General features: G+C 37.1%; 3 protein-coding genes across 10 annotated transcripts in view; 2 read left to right on the forward strand and 1 right to left on the reverse strand.

Annotated features, from left to right (window-relative positions):
* The window catches only part of ZNF654 (zinc finger protein 654), an 84,831-nt gene extending 81,708 nt beyond the window's left edge, over nt 1-3,123 (forward strand). For 6 of the 7 annotated variants that reach the window (XM_055567842.1, XM_055567843.1, XM_055567847.1 and 3 more), the window contains one exon: nt 45-2,976. In XM_055567842.1, the coding sequence (XP_055423817.1) occupies nt 45-2,522 (2,478 nt within the window). In that variant the 3' untranslated portion in view covers nt 2,523-2,976. The other variant, XM_055567845.1, reaches the window with a different exon arrangement.
* CGGBP1 (CGG triplet repeat binding protein 1) overlaps nt 1-12,384 on the reverse strand; it is a 101,226-nt gene extending 88,842 nt beyond the window's left edge. Inside the window, exons 1-2 of the mRNA XM_055567855.1 lie at nt 12,327-12,384; nt 2,340-2,421 (exon numbers count right to left, since the gene is read on the reverse strand). The gene's annotated coding sequence lies outside the window, so the exon portion shown is untranslated. The remainder of the gene's footprint in view (nt 1-2,339; nt 2,422-12,326) is intronic.
* Nucleotides 12,291-18,582, forward strand: C2H3orf38 (chromosome 2 C3orf38 homolog). 2 transcript variants are annotated; one of them, XM_055567851.1, is made up of 3 exons: nt 12,291-12,809; nt 15,806-16,044; nt 17,671-18,582. In XM_055567851.1, exons 1-3 carry the CDS (start codon nt 12,449-12,451, stop codon nt 18,241-18,243), a joined length of 1,173 nt encoding a protein of 390 aa, XP_055423826.1. In that variant the 5' UTR covers nt 12,291-12,448; the 3' UTR covers nt 18,244-18,582. The 2 variants fall into 2 exon arrangements, with proteins under 2 accessions (XP_055423826.1, XP_055423825.1); XM_055567850.1 differs by having other exon boundaries at nt 12,296-12,809; nt 17,668-18,582.
* Nucleotides 18,583-19,443: the final 861 nt, after the last annotated feature.

A 19,443-nucleotide genomic window follows, 5' to 3' on the forward strand; every position in this document is an offset into this window, starting at 1 on the left:
TGATTTTTTAGAAGGTATTCAGTGGTAATATTTTTCTTTTACAGGTTGAAGAAGAAGGCTTACAAATTTGTGTTGAAATATGTGGTTGTGCTCTACAACTAGATCTTCATGATGATCCCAAAACTAAATGTCTAATTTATAAAACAATTGCACATTTTTTACCAAATGATTTGGAGATTCTCAGGATTTGTGCACTCTCGATATTTTTTCTTGAACGCTCCTTGGAAGCTTATCATACTGTTGAAGAGCTTTACAAACGTCCAGATGAAGAATACAATGAAGGCACAAGTAGTGTTCAAAATCGTGTTCGTTTTGAATTACTTCCAATTTTGAAAAAGGGATTGTTTTTTGATCCTGAATTCTGGAATTTCATAATGATTAAGAAAAACTGTGTAGCATTACTGAGTGATAAGTCAGCAGTTAGATTTCTAAATGAAAGTGCACTGGAAAATTCTGCAGGTAATGTAAAAAAGGCATTGGATCAGCACAGTTTAGAGGAAGGGCTTGACTCTCTTACAGATCAGAGCCTTGGAGAGCTTGATCCTGATGATATATCTGGAGTGCAACCAAAAGGCCCTATTAACGCAAAGAAAAACCTTACAGCTCTTAATGCTTCCAGAGTAGATCACAATGTCCCAAGGCATCGGTGTATGTTATGTAACAAGGAATTTCTAGGTGGTCACATTGTAAGGCATGCCCAGGCTCATCAGAAAAAGGGCAGTTTTTCATGTGTGATATGTGGCAGGAAATTTAGAAACAGAGGACTTATGCAGAAGCATTTAAAGAATCACGTTAAGAAAATACAGAGACAGCAAATTGCTGCAGCTCAGCAAGAGGATCAAGAAAATCCTGCTTTAGAAGAAATGAATTGTTCTGATACTTTCATTTCATTTGAAAATGGGAATTCTGATAATAAAGATTTGGAAGTAGAGACTATTACCGGTTCCAGTGACAGAAACAAAGAGGTCATCCCTGCACATGTGGGTAAATTCACTGAAATTCCTGTAAATGTATCAGAAGATGTTATTGAAAACATTACTGAAAATGGCAGCCCTGATACTTCTTTAAATAATGTCTCAGAGCCATTACCTATCTGTGTGGATGACTATGAGGAGGAAGAAGATGAGGAAGGTGATTATGAAGAAGATGACTATGACCTGAATCAAGAAAGTTCAGTACTTCATAAAATCAATGGAGCTGTGTGCCATCCAAAAGACATATATGCAACAGATCAAGAAGGAAATTTTAAATGCCCTGCTCTTGGCTGTGTCAGGATATTTAAAAGAATTGGATTTCTGAATAAGCATGCAAGGACTGTACATCCAACTGATTTAAATGTGCGGCAAACAGTAATGAAGTGGAGCAAAGGAAAATGCAAATTTTGTCAAAGGCAATTTGAAGATTCTCAACATTTTATAGATCACCTTAATAGACACAGCTATCCAAATGTGTATTTTTGTTTGCATTTTAATTGCAATGAAGCATTTAAGCTGCCATTCCAACTTGCTCAGCACACAAAAAGTCACAGGATATTTCAAGCTCAGTGTAGTTTTCCAGAATGCCATGAGCTTTTTGAAGATCTTCCTCTGCTATATGAACATGAAGCTCAGCATTATTTAAGTAAAACACCAGAATCATCTGCACAACCAAGTGAAGCAATTCTTTGGGATGTTCTTACAGACTTAAAATCTAATCATCAGGAAAAAGACTCATCTGGTAATGAGAGACAGACTACTAGTCTGCCAGTTTCTACTAGCAAATCAAGGAAAGATATTACAGAACCAAAGACCTGTATAGAAAGTATGGAAAAGAAAACAGACAGTTTAATTCAGAATGGAAATGAACATTCTGATGACACTGTTTCTGATACAAGCTTGACAGACCAAAAGATGCCTGACATAGAGCCAAATTCTGAAAATAATTGTAGTATTAATGATTTAGTCAATGGACACAGTGGAATAGAGCAGACACCTTTAGTTTCATCAGATCCTGCTTTGAAAATTGATACAAATAGAATCAGGACAGAAAACGGTTCCATTTTACCCAGTGTTGTACCACAAGAACACAATACCCTGCCAGTATCTCAGGCACCTTCCAAACCAAATCCGACGAGCGAACACACTTCATATGGCTTAATTTTAACAAAGCCATATGTCAGACCATTGCCTCCCAGTTACCTTGATGAACGGTACCTTAGTATGCCAAAACGCAGAAAATTTCTGACTGATAGGGTAGATGCCTGTTCTGATCAAGATAACGTTTGTAAAAAATCAGTGAAAAGATTAAGATGTGGCAAATGCCTGACCACCTACTGTAATGCAGAAGCACTTGAGGCTCACCTTGCACAAAAGAAATGTCAGACCCTCTTTGGATTTGATTCAGATGATGAAAGTAAGTCTGCTGTCTTCTCAGTAGGTATATCTGTAGAAGTAGAAAATGCCATAAATCGTCATAAGGTTAAAAAAATTAACATTTGTATAACACAGATAATAAAGCACTACTCCATACATTATTTCGTGTAATCCATATAAGCACCATAAGTTCCTGTTTTATATATCAAACAACTGACATTCACAAGTAATTTGCATAGGCATAGGCCTATGAACTTGTGGAAGCCAGAACGTAAACACAGTTTTTTCATACTTTTTGGATCATACATTTTAACTACCTGAGGCTTTTCTTCATTCTATGTTTTTATGTAATAAGAAATCTGAAGACAAACTAATTAAGATGAAAGTGTTTTTCATCTGCATGCCAGAATATAAAACAAGTGAAGCTGAGCCTCTATTACAAAAACAAAAATTTAAAAAAAAACAAAAAATAAAAACAAAATAATTGAAAAACTGAGCTAAAGAAGAACATGCTTTTCTACTAATATTAATATTCTTTGAATGAGTAAGGGTATAAACAAACAGGAAATCTAACTTAGAATACTAGATGAACATCTATAAAATATGAATTAACAGACGTGTTCTGTTTTACAGGTGCCTGATAAAAATGTTTCAGAAAGATCTGTCGATCAAGCAGTAGTGTGCAAAATGCACTACAAGAAAATGCATCATCAGTTTGCTATTTCCCTGATGGCCTTAATTTTAGAGCGATCTTGGATTACTAAAGATAAAGACAAAGCACATTTTCTAGAATGAACCCACAGAGGAGATGTGCTGGTTTAGACTCCAAAAGGGTTATTACAAAACTCCCAAAGTACCAGTTATCCAGAGAAACCACATTTTTTTTTTTAAAGAAGTTGATGATGATCAATAGCAGCATGTTCAGTTTCGCTTATGTGAGAAACATGTTCAGGCAACCAGTCAAAAAGAATAACCAGCTATGGCCTTACAGAAAGGGAAGAACTAACCCATTATATATATATATAAAAGAAGGAGTGGTTTACAATAAACAATTTAAAGTATTCTACAAATAGGATTCTTGTCATGCGTAATCAGATTTTGTCCTTCTTTTGGATCAAACATGCTTTAAAGAACCATTTCTATTTGGTTTATTATTATTTAGAAATTGAAAGAATAAAACTTATCACCATCCTAGCCATAAAAGATTGTAACTTGTTTCCAGAGGCTTGATTAGGTCAGAGTTCAATGAATGACATGCCAGCATTGAAAATTAACAGGAGGCAAAACAATAGTGCTTTGCTAATGAGCTCTTGACAGAACCTTCCACTTTCCATTTTTATAATACCAATGAGCTGTAAGCAGCAGCCTCAATACTATTGGTAACTCTGGGGAGAGATGGGAGGAATGTAAGACCATTAAAGGCTGTCTTAGATGTCTTAGTTGAAAGAAAACACTGAATTGCAAATTTTTCAATGTGAATAATGGTATAAGCACACTGGGATATTTCTATTTGTATATAGAGTAGTGTTAGGACATTGCTTGATGATTCATAGTAAGGTCCTTTAGACATTAATGTGAGTTATCTAAGTACAGTCCTATGAAAATAACTGGCTGTAAAAAAAAATAACACAGCCAAGAATCAGGTCAAGAATTCATTGGTTTTATTCAATTAGAGTTTATTCTAAAATAAGCCATATTACTCATGCTTTCTTATTTATTTCTGATAAATTTGGCCTGAATAGTGATTTTTATATATTAAAGGAAATATTTACACAAAAACTTGCACAGCAAGAACACAGTTAAGATATATTGATGCATTTATTTTCTTTGATGACCAGTAATTTTCCTAAGGAAGATTTTAACTTAATAGCCAATAAATTGTTTAAAAAGTTTTTAAAAATACCCTCTCAGATGTGTTCCACTTATATAGTCTTTAAAAGAAGACGCTTAAAGACTTCCTTTTACCTAATAGGGTATTAATCTATAGCAGGGGTAAAATGAACAAAAGCTGCAAAGGTAGATTCTTTAAAAACAGAGCTATTAACGTACAAATATGTCAACCAAATATTCCAGTTATTCCAACTGGTATATTCTTGTTCAAAGTATATAATCTCATCAGACCCTACATTAGAAATTTTTGGATATTAAAGCTTCTTAAATGAAGCCACTAAGGAAGTGAGACTTTTCTTCATGGGCAGCATCCAGACTTTATTAAATTAGGATTTCCAGGTCATGGTAAACCAGATATCTAAAATAATGTCCCAATTTTATTATTTATCATAGGCATTTACTACTATGCAATTGATAGTCATCAGTCCATTTCAATCAAATCAGGTTTTTGTTTTGTTATGTAGCCTATATTAGGCTATGGATTTTACATTTAAATAACATAAGATAAACAACTTGATCAGATTTTTATGTCTTTTAAGGTCAACTAAAGAAAAACCATTTTCCATGCTTCCTGATACTAAAATATAATACTTGAGTTCTATTTCAGTTCAGTCATGTAATAAAAAAGCCTGTTTGGAGACTAGTTCATATGGGCAATGAAGTTATTTTGAAATATTTCTGCTTTGTATCTTTTCCAGAAGTTTAAAATCACAGCTTAACATTTTATCACATTTTTAACTTTTTATTTTTTATAAGTTGTAACTATTGACATAAATCCATGTCTGCAAATTGTTTTCATTCATTCTGTAGTTCATACCAAAATATTTTAAACATATTCCACTTGTTATTTTTTTGTCTTTAATTTGAAGTTTTATTTCTACCTTTGTTTTACTAAGGGAAAACTTTATGAAAGACTGAGATCAAATTGGTTTATACATCAAGGGATTGTTTTATAAAATTCTATTGGACCACAATGTTCTATTTCTAACCTCTTTACTTATCAAATAATTGCTATTGAAAGAATATGTGCATTTTCTTATGTATGCCTTATAAAACTTACATCATTTTGCTTTTACGAGGTGCATAAACTTCTAACAGTTTTAATGTGGGATTCAGAAGACAAGGAAGCTTTCTTCTTATTCCTCAAAATCTTCTCTTTTTCTTCTCTACTCCTTCTATTTTAAGGGTGTGTTTATCTTACATGGACCAGGTTTCAATCCTTCATTGTCAAATAAAAATTTCCATTGAAATATTAAATACTAGCTTTCTGCCATGTTTCAGTAAGGTCAAAAGAATAGCAAATCTGAAATTTTGCTGCTCAGATATTATGGAGAAGATAGAAAAGGAGACCCTTCGTGGACAAGGACACTGGTACTTTGGGCTTTAGCCATATTTTTTTTTTTTTCTTTTAAACCACCAATTATATAATGAAAAGATAACTTATAACATCAAACTTGTGATTCTCTTCAAATCACACTTGAAAGTACAGCCGTACTCCTTTCATATTTGGTTCAAACTGTAGTATGGGTGGAAAAACCTAAAAAGAATGGTAGTGTTTATTTTTTAATTTATTTGGTACTGTAAAACACCTTTTCAGAATGACTAAATGCTGCATATGCATTTTGGAATTGTTAATACGTGAAAGGTATTACAGATTCAGCAAGAAAGGAAATTTGTGCTTCCTTGTTGAACATTAAATTATTTTACTTTGCATTTTATAAGAGTACAAATTAAAACTGAGCCATTGAACTGCAATAAATCAACAATAGTGTCTCATTTCAAGAAATTTTTTGTACTGTACATAGATTTGTTCAATAAAACATTGTCCTTGTTGGTAATGAAGTGTTCAGTTTTATGTAGCACATTACTTCAAAAGGAATTAGGCTTAAGGTAAATGTTAAGAAATTTATGTTTCATAAGAGAATGAGGTATTTCAGTTAATATTACTATATTCAGATTATTGAGTGATTTTAAAATACATGGAAAACAGAAAACTCTAAAAGTTTACACAAAATAGATATTTTTAGACATTGTTTAAACTAATGTCCATATGCGGGAATTACAAGTTGATAGAACACTGTTTACTAAAGTTATTTCAGGTAAGTAGTTTCAGTATGAAATAGTAGCCTCTGCAAACTTAGTACATGAAGACAAATGTCAGAACTCTCCAGGACAGTGGATGGACTGATCTACATTGGTAAATCTTCAGAGATGAAGAGCCTCTGGTGGAACTTAAAGACTGTGAAGTCATTTTGAAATAAGATGTACATTATGATAATTGGTTCCTACAGAAGCACCTCAGTGGGAACATGTTTAAGCCAGTTAGTAACCTGTACCTAAAAGGGAGGTCCTTGGTCATGAGGGCTTCTACTCTTTAGGCTCACTAACAAAGGCAAACCTCCTATACTTTTTGCTATAATTTTCAACTTAATGAGGGCTGAAGTAGAAAGAGAAGCTCTTTGATGCGATGATAGCACTGCAAATGAAAGAATAGATATTCTGTTAATTATGGTGATTTCCAAATATTACAAATGTTATGCTTTGAAAAACACTCTGAGAAAGTTATTAAAGCATTCCAGAGCTGAGATCTAGGATCCACCATCTATGATTCATGGTCATATGATCTTAGATGATTAAATAAATGCATTGAGGTATTTAGATATAAAGTTACTGGGGTTATCTCGACTTCCTATTTTTTCTTTTCTGAATTTGAGGAATGCTGGGAAGCAATCGAATGTTTAAATACATTTCCAAGACAAATGAGTTAGATTGCTTTCATAGCATAAAATTCATACTGATTTCAAGAATCAACTGATAATGAAGCCAGAAATTTGGGCTGTATATCTACCCATACCTGAAATGGAGGCAATCCAGTATTACTTCGAATAAAAACTAAAAATGGGAGAGAGATCCATGCCTTATTTATGGGTAATGCAAATGGAGAAAAAATTACTGTGTATCAGCTTACTTTATGTATGTTACCTCTAATTATTAACCCAAATATGGTTAGCAGCAGTGCTTTTTAGACACGAAGGCTCAGGAAGGTTAAGTAACCTGGCTAGTCACATAGCTAATAAACGCAGAGGTGAGAATGAAAAATCTGATGTTTCCTCCTAAAACCACGTCATGTAGTTTCCATTCTGTCATGCAGTTTTCCCTACAAAAGTGGGGCACAAGTGGATCTGATAATATCCAAGTGGAGAGGGTTAGACTTGCCTGAAGATCAGTGATTTCAGAGACAAGGGATGAAGTCTGGTAGACACGGCTGGTTGATGTTTCATTCTCTACTAGCAGTGATTCTTAAGAGTGTGGTCCCCACAACAGCAGCATTATCACCTGAGAACTTATTAGAAATGCTAAATTTGGGGGACTTCTCTGGCAGTGCAGTGGTTAGGAGTTGGCACTTTCACAGGATTCCGTAAGTCACATTGTGCCCTGTCCCCAAGAAAACAGAAATGCTAAATTTTTGATCAGCTGAGGGACCAATCTGTCTTTAAGTCATCTAGGTGGGTTTGATACACACTAATGTTTGAAAACCACAGATCTAAATCAACAAGGTTCTTCATATTTCCCTAGCATGTAAACTATTAAATGTATAGAGCCTTCTTAGAAACCCAATTTCCAGGGCATTTAAGGAAGTCACCTTTAATAGGTTTTAAACAACTACTGTTGAATGAATATTTTTACCAGATCTTATACCCCAAATCTGCTAATCTAGAAAACTTTTTTTTCCCCATGAAGTATTCAGTGAAACTACCAGAATGTAGTTTAATGAGAAAAGCTCAAAGATGTGAGATCAAATGTATTCAAATTCTAGCATGATAGCTAAGGCAACTAAGCCCATCCCACAGAGTTCAGACTTACATGTCTGTTAAAAGGGGAGAGCCAATCTTCAAAGTTTAAGAATTAAGTGCCTGAAGGGCCTAGTGCTGAGCCCTTCCTGTTACAATTTTACTGACTTTACTTTCTTTTCATGTTATGGCTCCTGTACTGTCCTTGTTCTAGCCAAAAAACAGCCATGTTGTTCCATGCATTTTTCACTGCTACTCCCTCTACCTGTACTACTTTTTCTGCTTCACTCATTCTTTGCTTAATCTTCTTGAGCATCATTACACTCTCCAGAAAGCAGATCTCTCTTGATAATTCTGGATTTCTCTATTGAAACCTGTATCTCCCAGTCTTCCTCCTCTCAGTAGACGGCAATTCCAGTTGCTCAAATCAAAACTTTCCAGTCATCCCTGACTTTTCATGTTTTCCACTCTCACCTGGACTATTGTATTAATCTTTGAGTTGAGTTCCCTGCCTTTATCCTTGCCTTTCTGGCAGTCTGTTCTAGACAAGAGCAGCCAAGATGATCCAGTCTGATGATAATCCTCCAATGGCTTTACAGTTCATTCATTTATTCAACAAATATTTATTGCATACTATGTGCCAGCCTCTGTTTATAGACAATAAAAAAAAAAAAAAACAAAAAAAAAAAAACATAAAAATCCCTGAATCCCAGAACTCACATTCTACTTGGTGGGGCAGGGGGTGGGTAGGTGCAAAAGTACAATATAAATGTTATAGAGAAAAGTAGGTAGAGAAGAATAAGTAAGCATGGCATTGTAGGTGGTGATTTTAAACAGGATGATAAGAGATGATGATAGCACTTTTGATAACTGCTGAGCAGGGGAAATAATGAAGTAAGGGAAAGACAGCCACTCGGACATCTGAGGGAATGATGAATGTGCCAGGTAAGAGCAAAGGCTCTGAGGCAAGTACCTGCATGGTAAGTTTAAGACATAAAAAACAAGAAAACCACTGTGACTAGTCTGAAGAGACTAAGAATAGGAAATACAGACTGAGGTAAAAGATTAAAGCCAAAGTCTTTACAATGGGCTGTAAGACTCTAGACTGCACTATTTGATACAGTAGCCACTAGCTACAAGTAACTGTTAAAATTCAAATAAAATTTAAAATTCACTGACTCAGCTATACTAGCTGCCTTACAAGAGCTCAATGGCTATGTGTGGCCGGCTGACAGTTACTATATTAGCACAGATGCAAAATAGTTTCATCTTAGAAAGCACTTTTGGAGAGGTGGTTCTGTATCAGTGGTTCTCAACTGAGGGAATTTTGCACACCACCCCGCCCCCCACCCCAAGGAACTATTTGAGGAAGGAGATATTTTGGCAGCCCAACTAGTGGAGAAGGTGCTACTGGCATCTATTGGGTAGAGGTCAGGGATGCAGTTGGGCATCCTATAATGCACAGGACAGACCCACAAAAAAGAATTATCCTGCCCAAAATGTTAATAATGCCTCTGTTGAGAAACCCTGCTCCAGATCAATCTTGACTACAGCTCTAACCTCACTTCTTACCGCCTTCTCTTTGCACAAGCTGCTCCAGCCTCCTGGCCTCTTTCCTATATGCCAAGCATTCTGTTTGTTCCTCAGAACCTCTATTGCTGCTTTTTCCTAGAACACTCTTCTGTGGTTCAGTCTCTTACTTTTTTCAGATTTTTCTTCAGTGTCACTTAAAGAAGCCTTTCTTCACAGCCTGTATATACTATCAACATCCTCTCCTCCATCCCTCTTGACTTCTCGCCATAGAATTTCCTGGCATTATTACATTTCTGTCTCTTACTAAAATGCAAGCTCCAATAGGACTGGAAAAGGTCAGTGTTCATTCCAATCCCAAAGAAAGGCAATGCCAAAGAATGTTCAAACTACTGCACAATTGCACTCATCTCGCATGCTAGTAAAGTAATGCTCAAAATTCTCCAAGCCAGGCTTCAGCAATACATTAACCGAGAACTTGCAGATGTTCAAGCTGGTAGAGGAACCAGAGATCAAATTTCCAACATCCGCTGGATCATCGAAAAACCAAGAGAGGTCCAAAAAAACATCTATCGCTACTTTACTGACTATACCAAAGTCTTTGATTGTGTGGATCACAATCAACTGTGGAAAATTCTGAAAGATGGGAATATGAGACCACCTGACCTGCCTTGAGAAACCTGTATGCAGGTCAGGAAGCAACAGTTAAAACTGGACATGACTGGTTCCAAATAGGAAAAGGAGTACATCAAGGCTGTATATTGTCACCCTGCTTATTTCACTTATATGCAGAGTACATCATGAGAAACACTGGGCTGGAAGAAGCACAAGCTGGGATCAAGATTGCCAGGAGAAATATTAAGAACCTCAGATACTCAGATGACACCACCCTTATGGCAGAAAGTGAAGAGGAACTCAAAAGCCTCTTGATGAAAGTGAAAGAGGAGACTGAAAAAGTTGGCTTAAAGCTCAACATTCAGAAAACGAAGATCATGGCATCCGGTCCCATCACTTCATGGCATATTGATGGGGAAACAGTGGAAATAGTGTCAGACTTTATTTTTTTGGCTCCAAAATCACTGCAGATGGTGATTGCAGCCATGAAATTAAAAGACGCTTACTCCTTGGAAGGAAAGTTATGACCAACCTAGACAGCATATTAAAAAGAGACATTACTTAGACAACAAAGGTCCATCTAGTCAAGGCTATGGTTTTTCCTGTAGTCATGTATGGATGTGAGAGTTGGACTATCAAGAAAGCTGAGCGCCGAAGAATTGATGCTTTTTAACTGTGGTGTTGGAGAAGACTCTTGAGATACCCTTGGACTGCCAGGAGATCCAACCAGTCCATCCTAAAGGAGATCAGTCCTGGGTGTTCACTGGAAGGACTGATGTTGAGGCTCAACCTCCAATACTTTGGCCACCTCATGTGAAGAGCTAACTCACTGGAAAAGTCCCTGATGCTGGAAAAGATTGAGAGCAGGAGGAGAAGGGGATGACAGAGAATGAAATGGTTGGATGGCATCATTCACTCGATGGACATGGGTCTGGGTGGACTGCGGGAGTTAGTGATGGACAGGGAGGCCTGGCGTGCTGCGGTTCATGGGGTCGCAAAGATTCAGACACGACTGAGCCACTGAACTGAATTGAAAAGACCTATAATTGTTCCCAGCATAAAGAACAGTGCCTGGCAAGTTAAAGTGAGGGAGTAGTGCTCAGTAAATACGTTAAACACACACACACTTTGGGCATGTCTTTCATGTGGCTCCGCACCAGGATTATGAGCACTTATCTCTTTATTTGCAACACTCCCAAAGGCTTCTCAAAGAAGGGTATGTGTCATTTCTCACGGTAGGCGATCAACGCTTAATGAAAAACGAAGAATTGGTATCTGATAACTGAAATGTACCCTAAATGACATCCACTGGCAAGTCAGTTTAAATATGCTTCGAATGCCTTATCTTTAAGACTATATTCACAGCACATTTTGACTGATATTTAGCTGTAATATTTACATAAAGGTTAATTTTGCTCATCTGGATATGCAAGTTTGCACATTTTAGCTACTAACTGGCAATAATCTAATTAATGTTAATAAATCTAAACGGTGGCTAAAACAACGGAAGGAGACAGAAGCCAGTGACAGTGCATTTAAGCCTGAAGTTTCCCTCTCGTAAATGTTGACACTGACAGTGATGAACTAATACATACTGGACTCTTTCTAGGCGCTACGGTTCTTCACCTTCCTCCCCCGCTCCAACAACCCCATCAGGTAAGTATCTCTACTGTATCTATTTCGAGACAGAAAACTGGGAGACCAAAGAGCTTGCTCAAGGTCACAGTTAATAAGTGACGGAATAAAATTCTGGCAATCTGGTTTTCAGAGTCCCCAACATTAAACCATTCCCAATATTGCCTCGACTAAAGCCAAGCCGGCGAGGATCAGAAGAGAAGCAATAGCAGACCCCAGCTTGTTGGCCAGTGAAGCTGAAAGGCGGACCCGCGTAGCATAGGGTAGGTGATTTTCTTCCTAAACTTTTCCAAGTACAACGTTAAACAACGCCAGATTGTTTCAACACACAACTATGTAACTTAAGAATATAAAACTTCAGGTGTACCACCCAATTCTGAAGTAGCCACAGATAACTTTTGAGCGCTGCCGAGGGGCCGGCCCCGCGGGCGGGGAGGAGACGCCTCCATTGGTCGGCCCCGCTGCATCTCGGGAGCTCGCCTTGCGCTGGGGCCGCCGCCAGCTTTCCACGCACCTGTACTGCGCAGGCCTCCCAGGCGCTCTTTTGGAGGCGTGACTCCTGAGGAATTGAGGGTTTCGTTTTATCTTGTAGAATGCCGGCGTTCCGGTGTAAACGCGGAGCTTCCCTGAAGAGAGATGCGAGATACTTCTCTCAGTTCCCAGCAGCCCGGAACCACCGATCGGAGCACCGAGTTTCCTGAGTGCCCTCATTTACTACGGCTTCCGCCCACGGGTCTGGAATACCCGAGGCTCTTTAGCCGTGAACGGCCGGAAAGGCACTTCCGGTATCTGTTGCCAAGGCGCCGGCCCGCTGGGCCTAAGGAAGCGACTTTGTTGGCGGCGTCCTCTCCCCCCATTCTGGGGGTCGAGATGACGGGGCTCAGCTACACGGAGATGGAGGGCTGTCGTAACCTGCTCAGCCTATTGGACAACGATGAGATCATGGCCCTCTGCGACACTATCACCAACCGTCTGGTGCAGCCTGAGGACCGCCAAGGTAAGGGGTAGACCCCACCCTCCAACCCCCAAAGGGTGGCCATCGGAGAGATCCTCAGGCTCCCCAGCTTGCCTGAGTGTGCGAGTGGAGGCCGTGGTATGTCTCGCTCACGGCCGGTCCGCGACTGCACTTGGACGGAACCCCCGGGAATCGTGGCCAGTATAGCTGCTGTGTTGCCCCGTAGCCATCCATGGCTCACCCCCGCCTCGCCAAGCACTGGGGGAAATGGTGGGCTGAAAATGGCGCTGCTTTCCAGGTTTTAATCCTTTAAATGTTATGGGCAGATGCTGCTTGTTTCGTTTCGAAAATTCAAGGTACGTGAATAGTGATTTTTTAAAAGAAATTCCGGGAAGTCGGCTGTTCTCCTTTTTCAGTTTCGATCAGGGGAAGAGTATCAGCTGCTGCCTATTTGCTTGAGCTTGGGGAGGATATCATAAACACTATCAGTCTGCTGCTTTATGAGCTTAAAACAACTGCTGTGATAAAAGAGCAGTAGACAGTTTGAATCTAAGTCTCTTTTTGGACTCAAATTTTTTCAGAGATGATTCTGTGTACTAGGACTACATTCAGAACCAAATAAACATTTCGATAGAGTAGATTTCATGGATTACAAATATTCTTTGGTTGTAATGTAATGAGTAGCTTAAGCGGTAAGCCTTTATCATGTTGTATATTACCTGACTAGTTTTATTTTAAATTTGCTGAAATTTACTTTAAAATGGGAAAATTTCTGACTCCTATATTAGCTTATGACTTAAGTATCAGAGTCTGCCTCTTAAAACTGCCTTTCTCTTTTAAGACCTTTTACGTTTTCACCGTTTAAGAGGATTCATTTGAAAGTGAACCATGAACACCAAATGAATTTCTAAGACGTTAGACTGAAAATAATTTTAGAATTAATGTAGTTCTTTGGCATTTATGTATTTTACATGGTAATCACCTTCTAACACTATTGATGAATAGATTAGAATGTAATTGATGGTGGATCTAAAAGCAAACAAGAAATGAAACTACCCCATACAAAAATGTAAGGTGACGTGAAGAATGATTTCTGGGGTGGTGGAAGGGGCGGGAAGAGCATAAGAAAATATAGTCAACATCTTTAGAAAGCAATGGAATAAAATCCGAAAATACATGGTCTCTTTTATATGTACCAAATTTCCAAAAACTAAACATATAAACTTCAAGTATTGTTTATCTTGTGAAGTAAGTCTTTGATAACTACTGGGGAGTGTAAATTGGAACTACTACTTTGGAAAACAAGTTTGATATTATCTCCTAAAATGGAAGATTGCTTACCTGAGTGTTTCAAACTTAAATGTGCCCATGAATCTCTCGGGGATTTTGTTAAAATGCAGGTTCTGATTCAGTAGTTTTGGAGCAGGCCCAGAAATTCTACCTTTGTAACAGGTTCCAGGTGATGATCATTCTCCTTGCCCTTCTGGGCTGGGAGACATTAGTGTACTGGGTAGTTTCATTTCTTGTTTGCTTTTAGATCCACCATCAATTATATTCAGCATTTTAATCTATTACAGTTTTAGTCACATTCACCAATAGTGTGGGAATGTTCAAAGCAATAGTATTTGTACTTGGATACACATAATAAGTCTATAAAACAAAAGTAAATATCTTGTGATATAGTCTGTAATTATCTTAGGTACAGTACTGAAAATCAGTTGACTACAGCTGTGTTTATCCACATAGCTTAATCTCAGAAACAATAAAATTACAGTAATATAATGATGGATTAGGTTTATAGACCATTCAGAGAAATACCAAACTATATTCTGTAGGGATACATGGTTGCGTTGTACTACTATAAAGAAAATTGAGGGAATTCCCTGGTGGTCCAGTGGTTAGGACTCTGTGCTTCCACAGCTGGAGGTCTGGATTCAATCCCTGGAATTCCTGGTCGAAGAACAAAGATCCCACAAGCCCCGAGGGGGAGCCAAAAAGAACGAAAATCGAGGAAATGATAAATAGCAGTTAGGAGAGTATCTACATGTAAGGTAAAGAGAGAGATGGAATAGCATTATGTAGGGAAAGGTAAAGTGAGGACCTCAAAGATACTAATTATTCCTATGTCTTAAGCTATGTGGTGTGCATATAGGAGTTCATTTTATTGCCATTCTGTATACTTCATATGGGCTCCCCTGATAACTCAGTTGATAAAGAATCCACCTGCAATGCAGGAGACCAGGTTCAGTTTCTGGGTTGGGAAGATCCCCTGGAGAAGGGATAAGCTACCCACTCCAGTATTCTTGGACTTCCCTTGTGGCTTAACTGGTAAAGAGTCCGCCTGCAATGCCGGAGACCTGGATTCTATCCCTGGGTCAGGAAGATCCCGTGGAGAAGGGAAGGGCTACCCACTCCAGTATTCTGACCTGGAGAATTCCATGGACTGTATAATCCAGTGGGTCACAAAGAGTCGGACACGACTGAGTGACTTTCACTACTTTCATACCTCATACATATAAAAATAATGTTTAGTCTGTTTAACAGAAATTCTCTAAAAAAAAGAGACGGTCTTGGCTCTGCCACTTCTTACAAGTATGATGATTGATGCATTATGTATCCCTGACTTTCATTATTTGTCGAGTAAGGAGATTGAACTGAAAAGAATTGTAATTTTGTCTGTTTTTAGAGATTGTAAATGAATGTTGGTCTATTGACCTTATTAGAAAGAATTTTTTTTTCTCTTATTCAGTTTTTTTCTTAAAATGCAACTATTCCTTAAAATGCTTAAATTCACAGTCTCTCACGAGAAGTAAAAGGAAGGAGGAATTTTAGGTAGGGAAATTTATAAAGAAATTTTTTTTAAAACCCAAAACCTGACAACCCACTTCCTGGTTTTTAAAAATGATAACCATCTCATTCAAAAGCAATAATGCCATGAGAAGAGTTTATAAAATATCATTTGATAGTGTTTCTGCTAACCCTGGACAAATTTACAAGTGACTCATGATTTTCTGCTAATCTTTACAATTTTCTTTTAGATGCCATTCGTGCAATATTAGTCTACAGTCAAAGTGTAGAAGAACTTTTGAGGCGAAGAAAAGTCCACCGAGAAATCATATTTAAGTACTTGGCAACACAGGGTGTTATTATACCTCCAGCTACTGAAAAACACAATCTTATTCAGCATGCAAAGGATTACTGGAAAAAGCAGTTACAACCAAAATTGAAGGAAACACCAGAGCCAGTTAAGACAGAGGACATTAGACTCTCTGAACAGGTAAAACAGATTTCATAGTGATATCCTAAACCATAGTTTTGTGTAAGAATCTTTAGCTAATCATAGATATGGGGTGACATGGTTAATTAATGTTTATTTTTTATAATTTTAGCTTTATGTCTTTTGCATCCTAAAGAAAGAGCAGTAAAGCACCAAAGTATTTTTAAAAAATTGTTTTTATTGAAGGATAATTGCTTTACAGAATTTTGTTGTTTTCTGTCAAACTTGAACATGTATCAGCCAGCCATAGGTATACATATATCCCCTACCTTTTGAACCTTTTTTTTTTAATATTTAGTAATGTATATGTGATATTTTGTTGATTTGTGAGGGAAAAATGTTTTGCAGCCCTTTATCAAATGGAGACTTGATTTTTAAAGACAGTAGATAGACTGCATGCATGCATGCTAAGTCACTTCAGTCATGATCCTATGACTAGCCCACCAGGCTCCTCTGTCCGAAGAATTCTCCAGATAAGAATACTGGAGTGGGTTGCCATGCCCCTTTCCAAGATAGACTGCAGGGTCAATTTAATTTTAATTTAGCCTCTGGTTCTCTAATTTTTTTTTTCTCCTTCTTTAAAAGAATGCTGTTGTAAGCCCTTTCTTATTTTGAAGACTTTCTTTGGCATTAGATTGCAAAAATGAAAGAAATTTTTGTTATCTATGAAAAAAGTCCCTGTTATAGTAACTTCCTCCAACTGACATTGACTGTTTGTATTTCTTTGTATTTCAACTGTGCATTTTAAATACTGTGTGAATATTTAAATACCTATTGACCCTTTAGATAACTTGAAGTTTTTAAACTACACACTCACATTAAATTAAGTGAGAGATGTTTGCCTTCACATTAGGAAAGGATCTTCTAGGGCTTCCTTAATGTACTGAAAAGAGTGTTAACTTTGAAATCATGTAGATGTGACTTCAAATTAGGGGGCCTTGTTTTCTTTATAAAACAGGCATAACAATAAATCTGTGTCATAAGACTTGTGAAGATAGAAGGAAATAGCACTTAAGTGGCGAGCACAGTGCCCAGTACATTTAGTAGTAGCATGTGCCCAGTAAATATAAGATGTTAAACATCTGGGTGAAGTACTCTGCTCTGGAATACATGGTGAATAGAATGGTAGTCTGTCAGGTGTATTTTTACAGTATTTCCTTTGGAAAACATATTTCCTGTGTATGAAATTAATCCCAATCATAGAAAATAATGTAGTTCAATCAAATTTAGAGGTGTCTTTTAAAGACTGGTTTTATTGTAAAGTTGGCTGCATATGAAATATACCACAATAGGTGTATTCATTTAAAGCAGTTTGAAAGTTTTGACAGGTAACATACCTGTGATTCACTGCCACAATCAAGAGAAAATGCTTATGTAAATCATTATTATTGACTTAATTTATGCTGATATTTTAAGAGACTTGGTTGAATCTTAATTTCTTAGTGTCAGAAGTTTAAACTGAGAGTTTCTTAAATGACCTCCCCATTTTGAGAAAGAATGTACTATCATTGAGTTCATAGGTGGTTCATTTCCTTTCTGCTACAACTAGTACATGAAAACTTGACTCTGAAATAGCCTAGATAGAAAATAGATATGAGAATTAACCTTGGTTTTATTAATCAGCAGGAGAAAGAAGAAAAAAACGCCGAAAAGGTTGATTTTCGTCGATTAGGTGAAGAATTCTGTCAGTGGTTCTTTGAACTTCTGAATTCTCAGAATCCTCTTCTGGGACCACCTCAAGATGAATGGGGGCCACAGCACTTCTGGCATGATGTCAAGCTTAGGTTTTATTACAACACATCTGAACAAAATGTGATAGACTACCATGGAGCAGAAATTGTGAGCCTTCGTCTGCTGTCACTAGTGAAAGAGGAGTATCTTTTTCTCAGTCCCAACCTAGATTCCCATGGACTAAAATGTGCTGCTTCTCCCCATGGTCTCGTTATGGTTGGAGTTGCTGGGACTGTCCACCGAGGAAACACTTGTTTGGGCATTTTTGAACAAATTTTTGGACTCATCCGCTGCCCTTTCGTGGAGAATACTTGGAAAATCAAATTTATCAACCTGAGAATTACAGGAGAGAGTTCCCTTGCTCCTGGAAGATTAATGAAACCGGCTATTACATTTGAACCAAGTGACCTAGAAGCCTTTTATAATGTAAACACTTTGTGTGGTCCCATGAAGTACAACTCCATGTAAGGCAGGCACTGGACAGTGGGATTGGAGACCAAGATTCACCTAGTGGAAGTTAGGCACTGTTGACCAGAAGAGAACTAATTTTACCTAGCCCTTGAAGCTCTGAGTACACTGTCAGTCTGAAAAATCTTCTATACAGAAATTCATCCAAATACTACATCAGCAATGTCTAAGTGATTTCATATTGGGGGGTTGACATATTTTAGTTGAAATGGCTTTCTTGACTACAAGCTAACATAGTATGTGAACACTTGCCTCTTTTCTACTTGAGTTGCAGCAGATATTCTGAAAATTTCATGCAATTCGTCAAATAAATCCCACTTCAGATGTTGTAACTAACAATGTGCCTTCGAAACTGGTTAATATTTTCACTTAGTGGGTATTTTGCTGCTATCTGTACTTTTCATGTGGGGAAAAAATTAATAGTGTTCAAGGCTTCCCCTTTAAGTTTTTCAGTTACTTTTGTCTAAATCTAAGTAATTTTACAAATGCATCTTATGACAGTATTGCTTTAAAAAGAAGTACATATATTAGAGATGTTTAAAGTCAGGGGTTATTTTAGAAACTTGAATGACATTCTCATAGAAAAAGTACAGAAATTTAGCTGGTGGAGAAAAATTTCATTTGCTTTTTAAAATATTTAATGAACGTTTTTCAGAGTTAACTATTGTCCAAGCTAAATATCTTATAATATGCAACGTTTTGTGAAGTATTTTGGGTAATAAGTGCTGTTCTTAAAACAGAATTTTTTCTTTAAGCTTTCAGCTAACAGTTTTATAGAGCATTTATTATACTGTTGAAATTTTTTAAAAGGTATACCCAGTTTGTAATTTAAATGAATTTTTTCTCTTGAATGACCTTAGGTGACCAATACCCCACATTAAACATATATTGAGATATATTCCCACATCATAAAATTATTAGGATTTTTTCACTTCTAATTTGTTTTACTGGATTTGAGTTACAAGATTAGATTGCCAGATTACACAGTTGCTTTCAAGTTTAAATTCCTTATCACCCAGCAGCTGCTTGCTGAATCTGAATTTATTTAATAATTTTAATTTGCAGAAATGTCATTTGGAAAAAAATTCAGCTGGGAAATGTCGTGATGAGGTGCTTGTACATATTAATTTTTTAACTTTAGCTCAGCTCATGATCATCTAGGGTGACTTACAAAATTTTGGAAACAGGAGGAAAAGAATG

This window comes from Bubalus kerabau, chromosome 2 (assembly GCF_029407905.1).
Source record: "Bubalus kerabau isolate K-KA32 ecotype Philippines breed swamp buffalo chromosome 2, PCC_UOA_SB_1v2, whole genome shotgun sequence".
Taxonomy (NCBI): Eukaryota; Metazoa; Chordata; class Mammalia; order Artiodactyla; family Bovidae; genus Bubalus; species Bubalus kerabau.

Coding starts and splice junctions, on each gene's coding strand:
- C2H3orf38 (XM_055567850.1), top strand. CDS start 12,449: ATGCGAGATACTTCTCTCAGTTCCCAGCAGCCCGGAACCACCGATCGG. Junction 12,810..15,805: donor GCAGCCTGAGGACCGCCAAG/GTAAGGGGTAGA, acceptor ATTTTCTTTTAG/ATGCCATTCGTGCAATATTA. Junction 16,045..17,667: donor ACATTAGACTCTCTGAACAG/GTAAAACAGATT, acceptor TTTATTAATCAG/CAGGAGAAAGAAGAAAAAAA.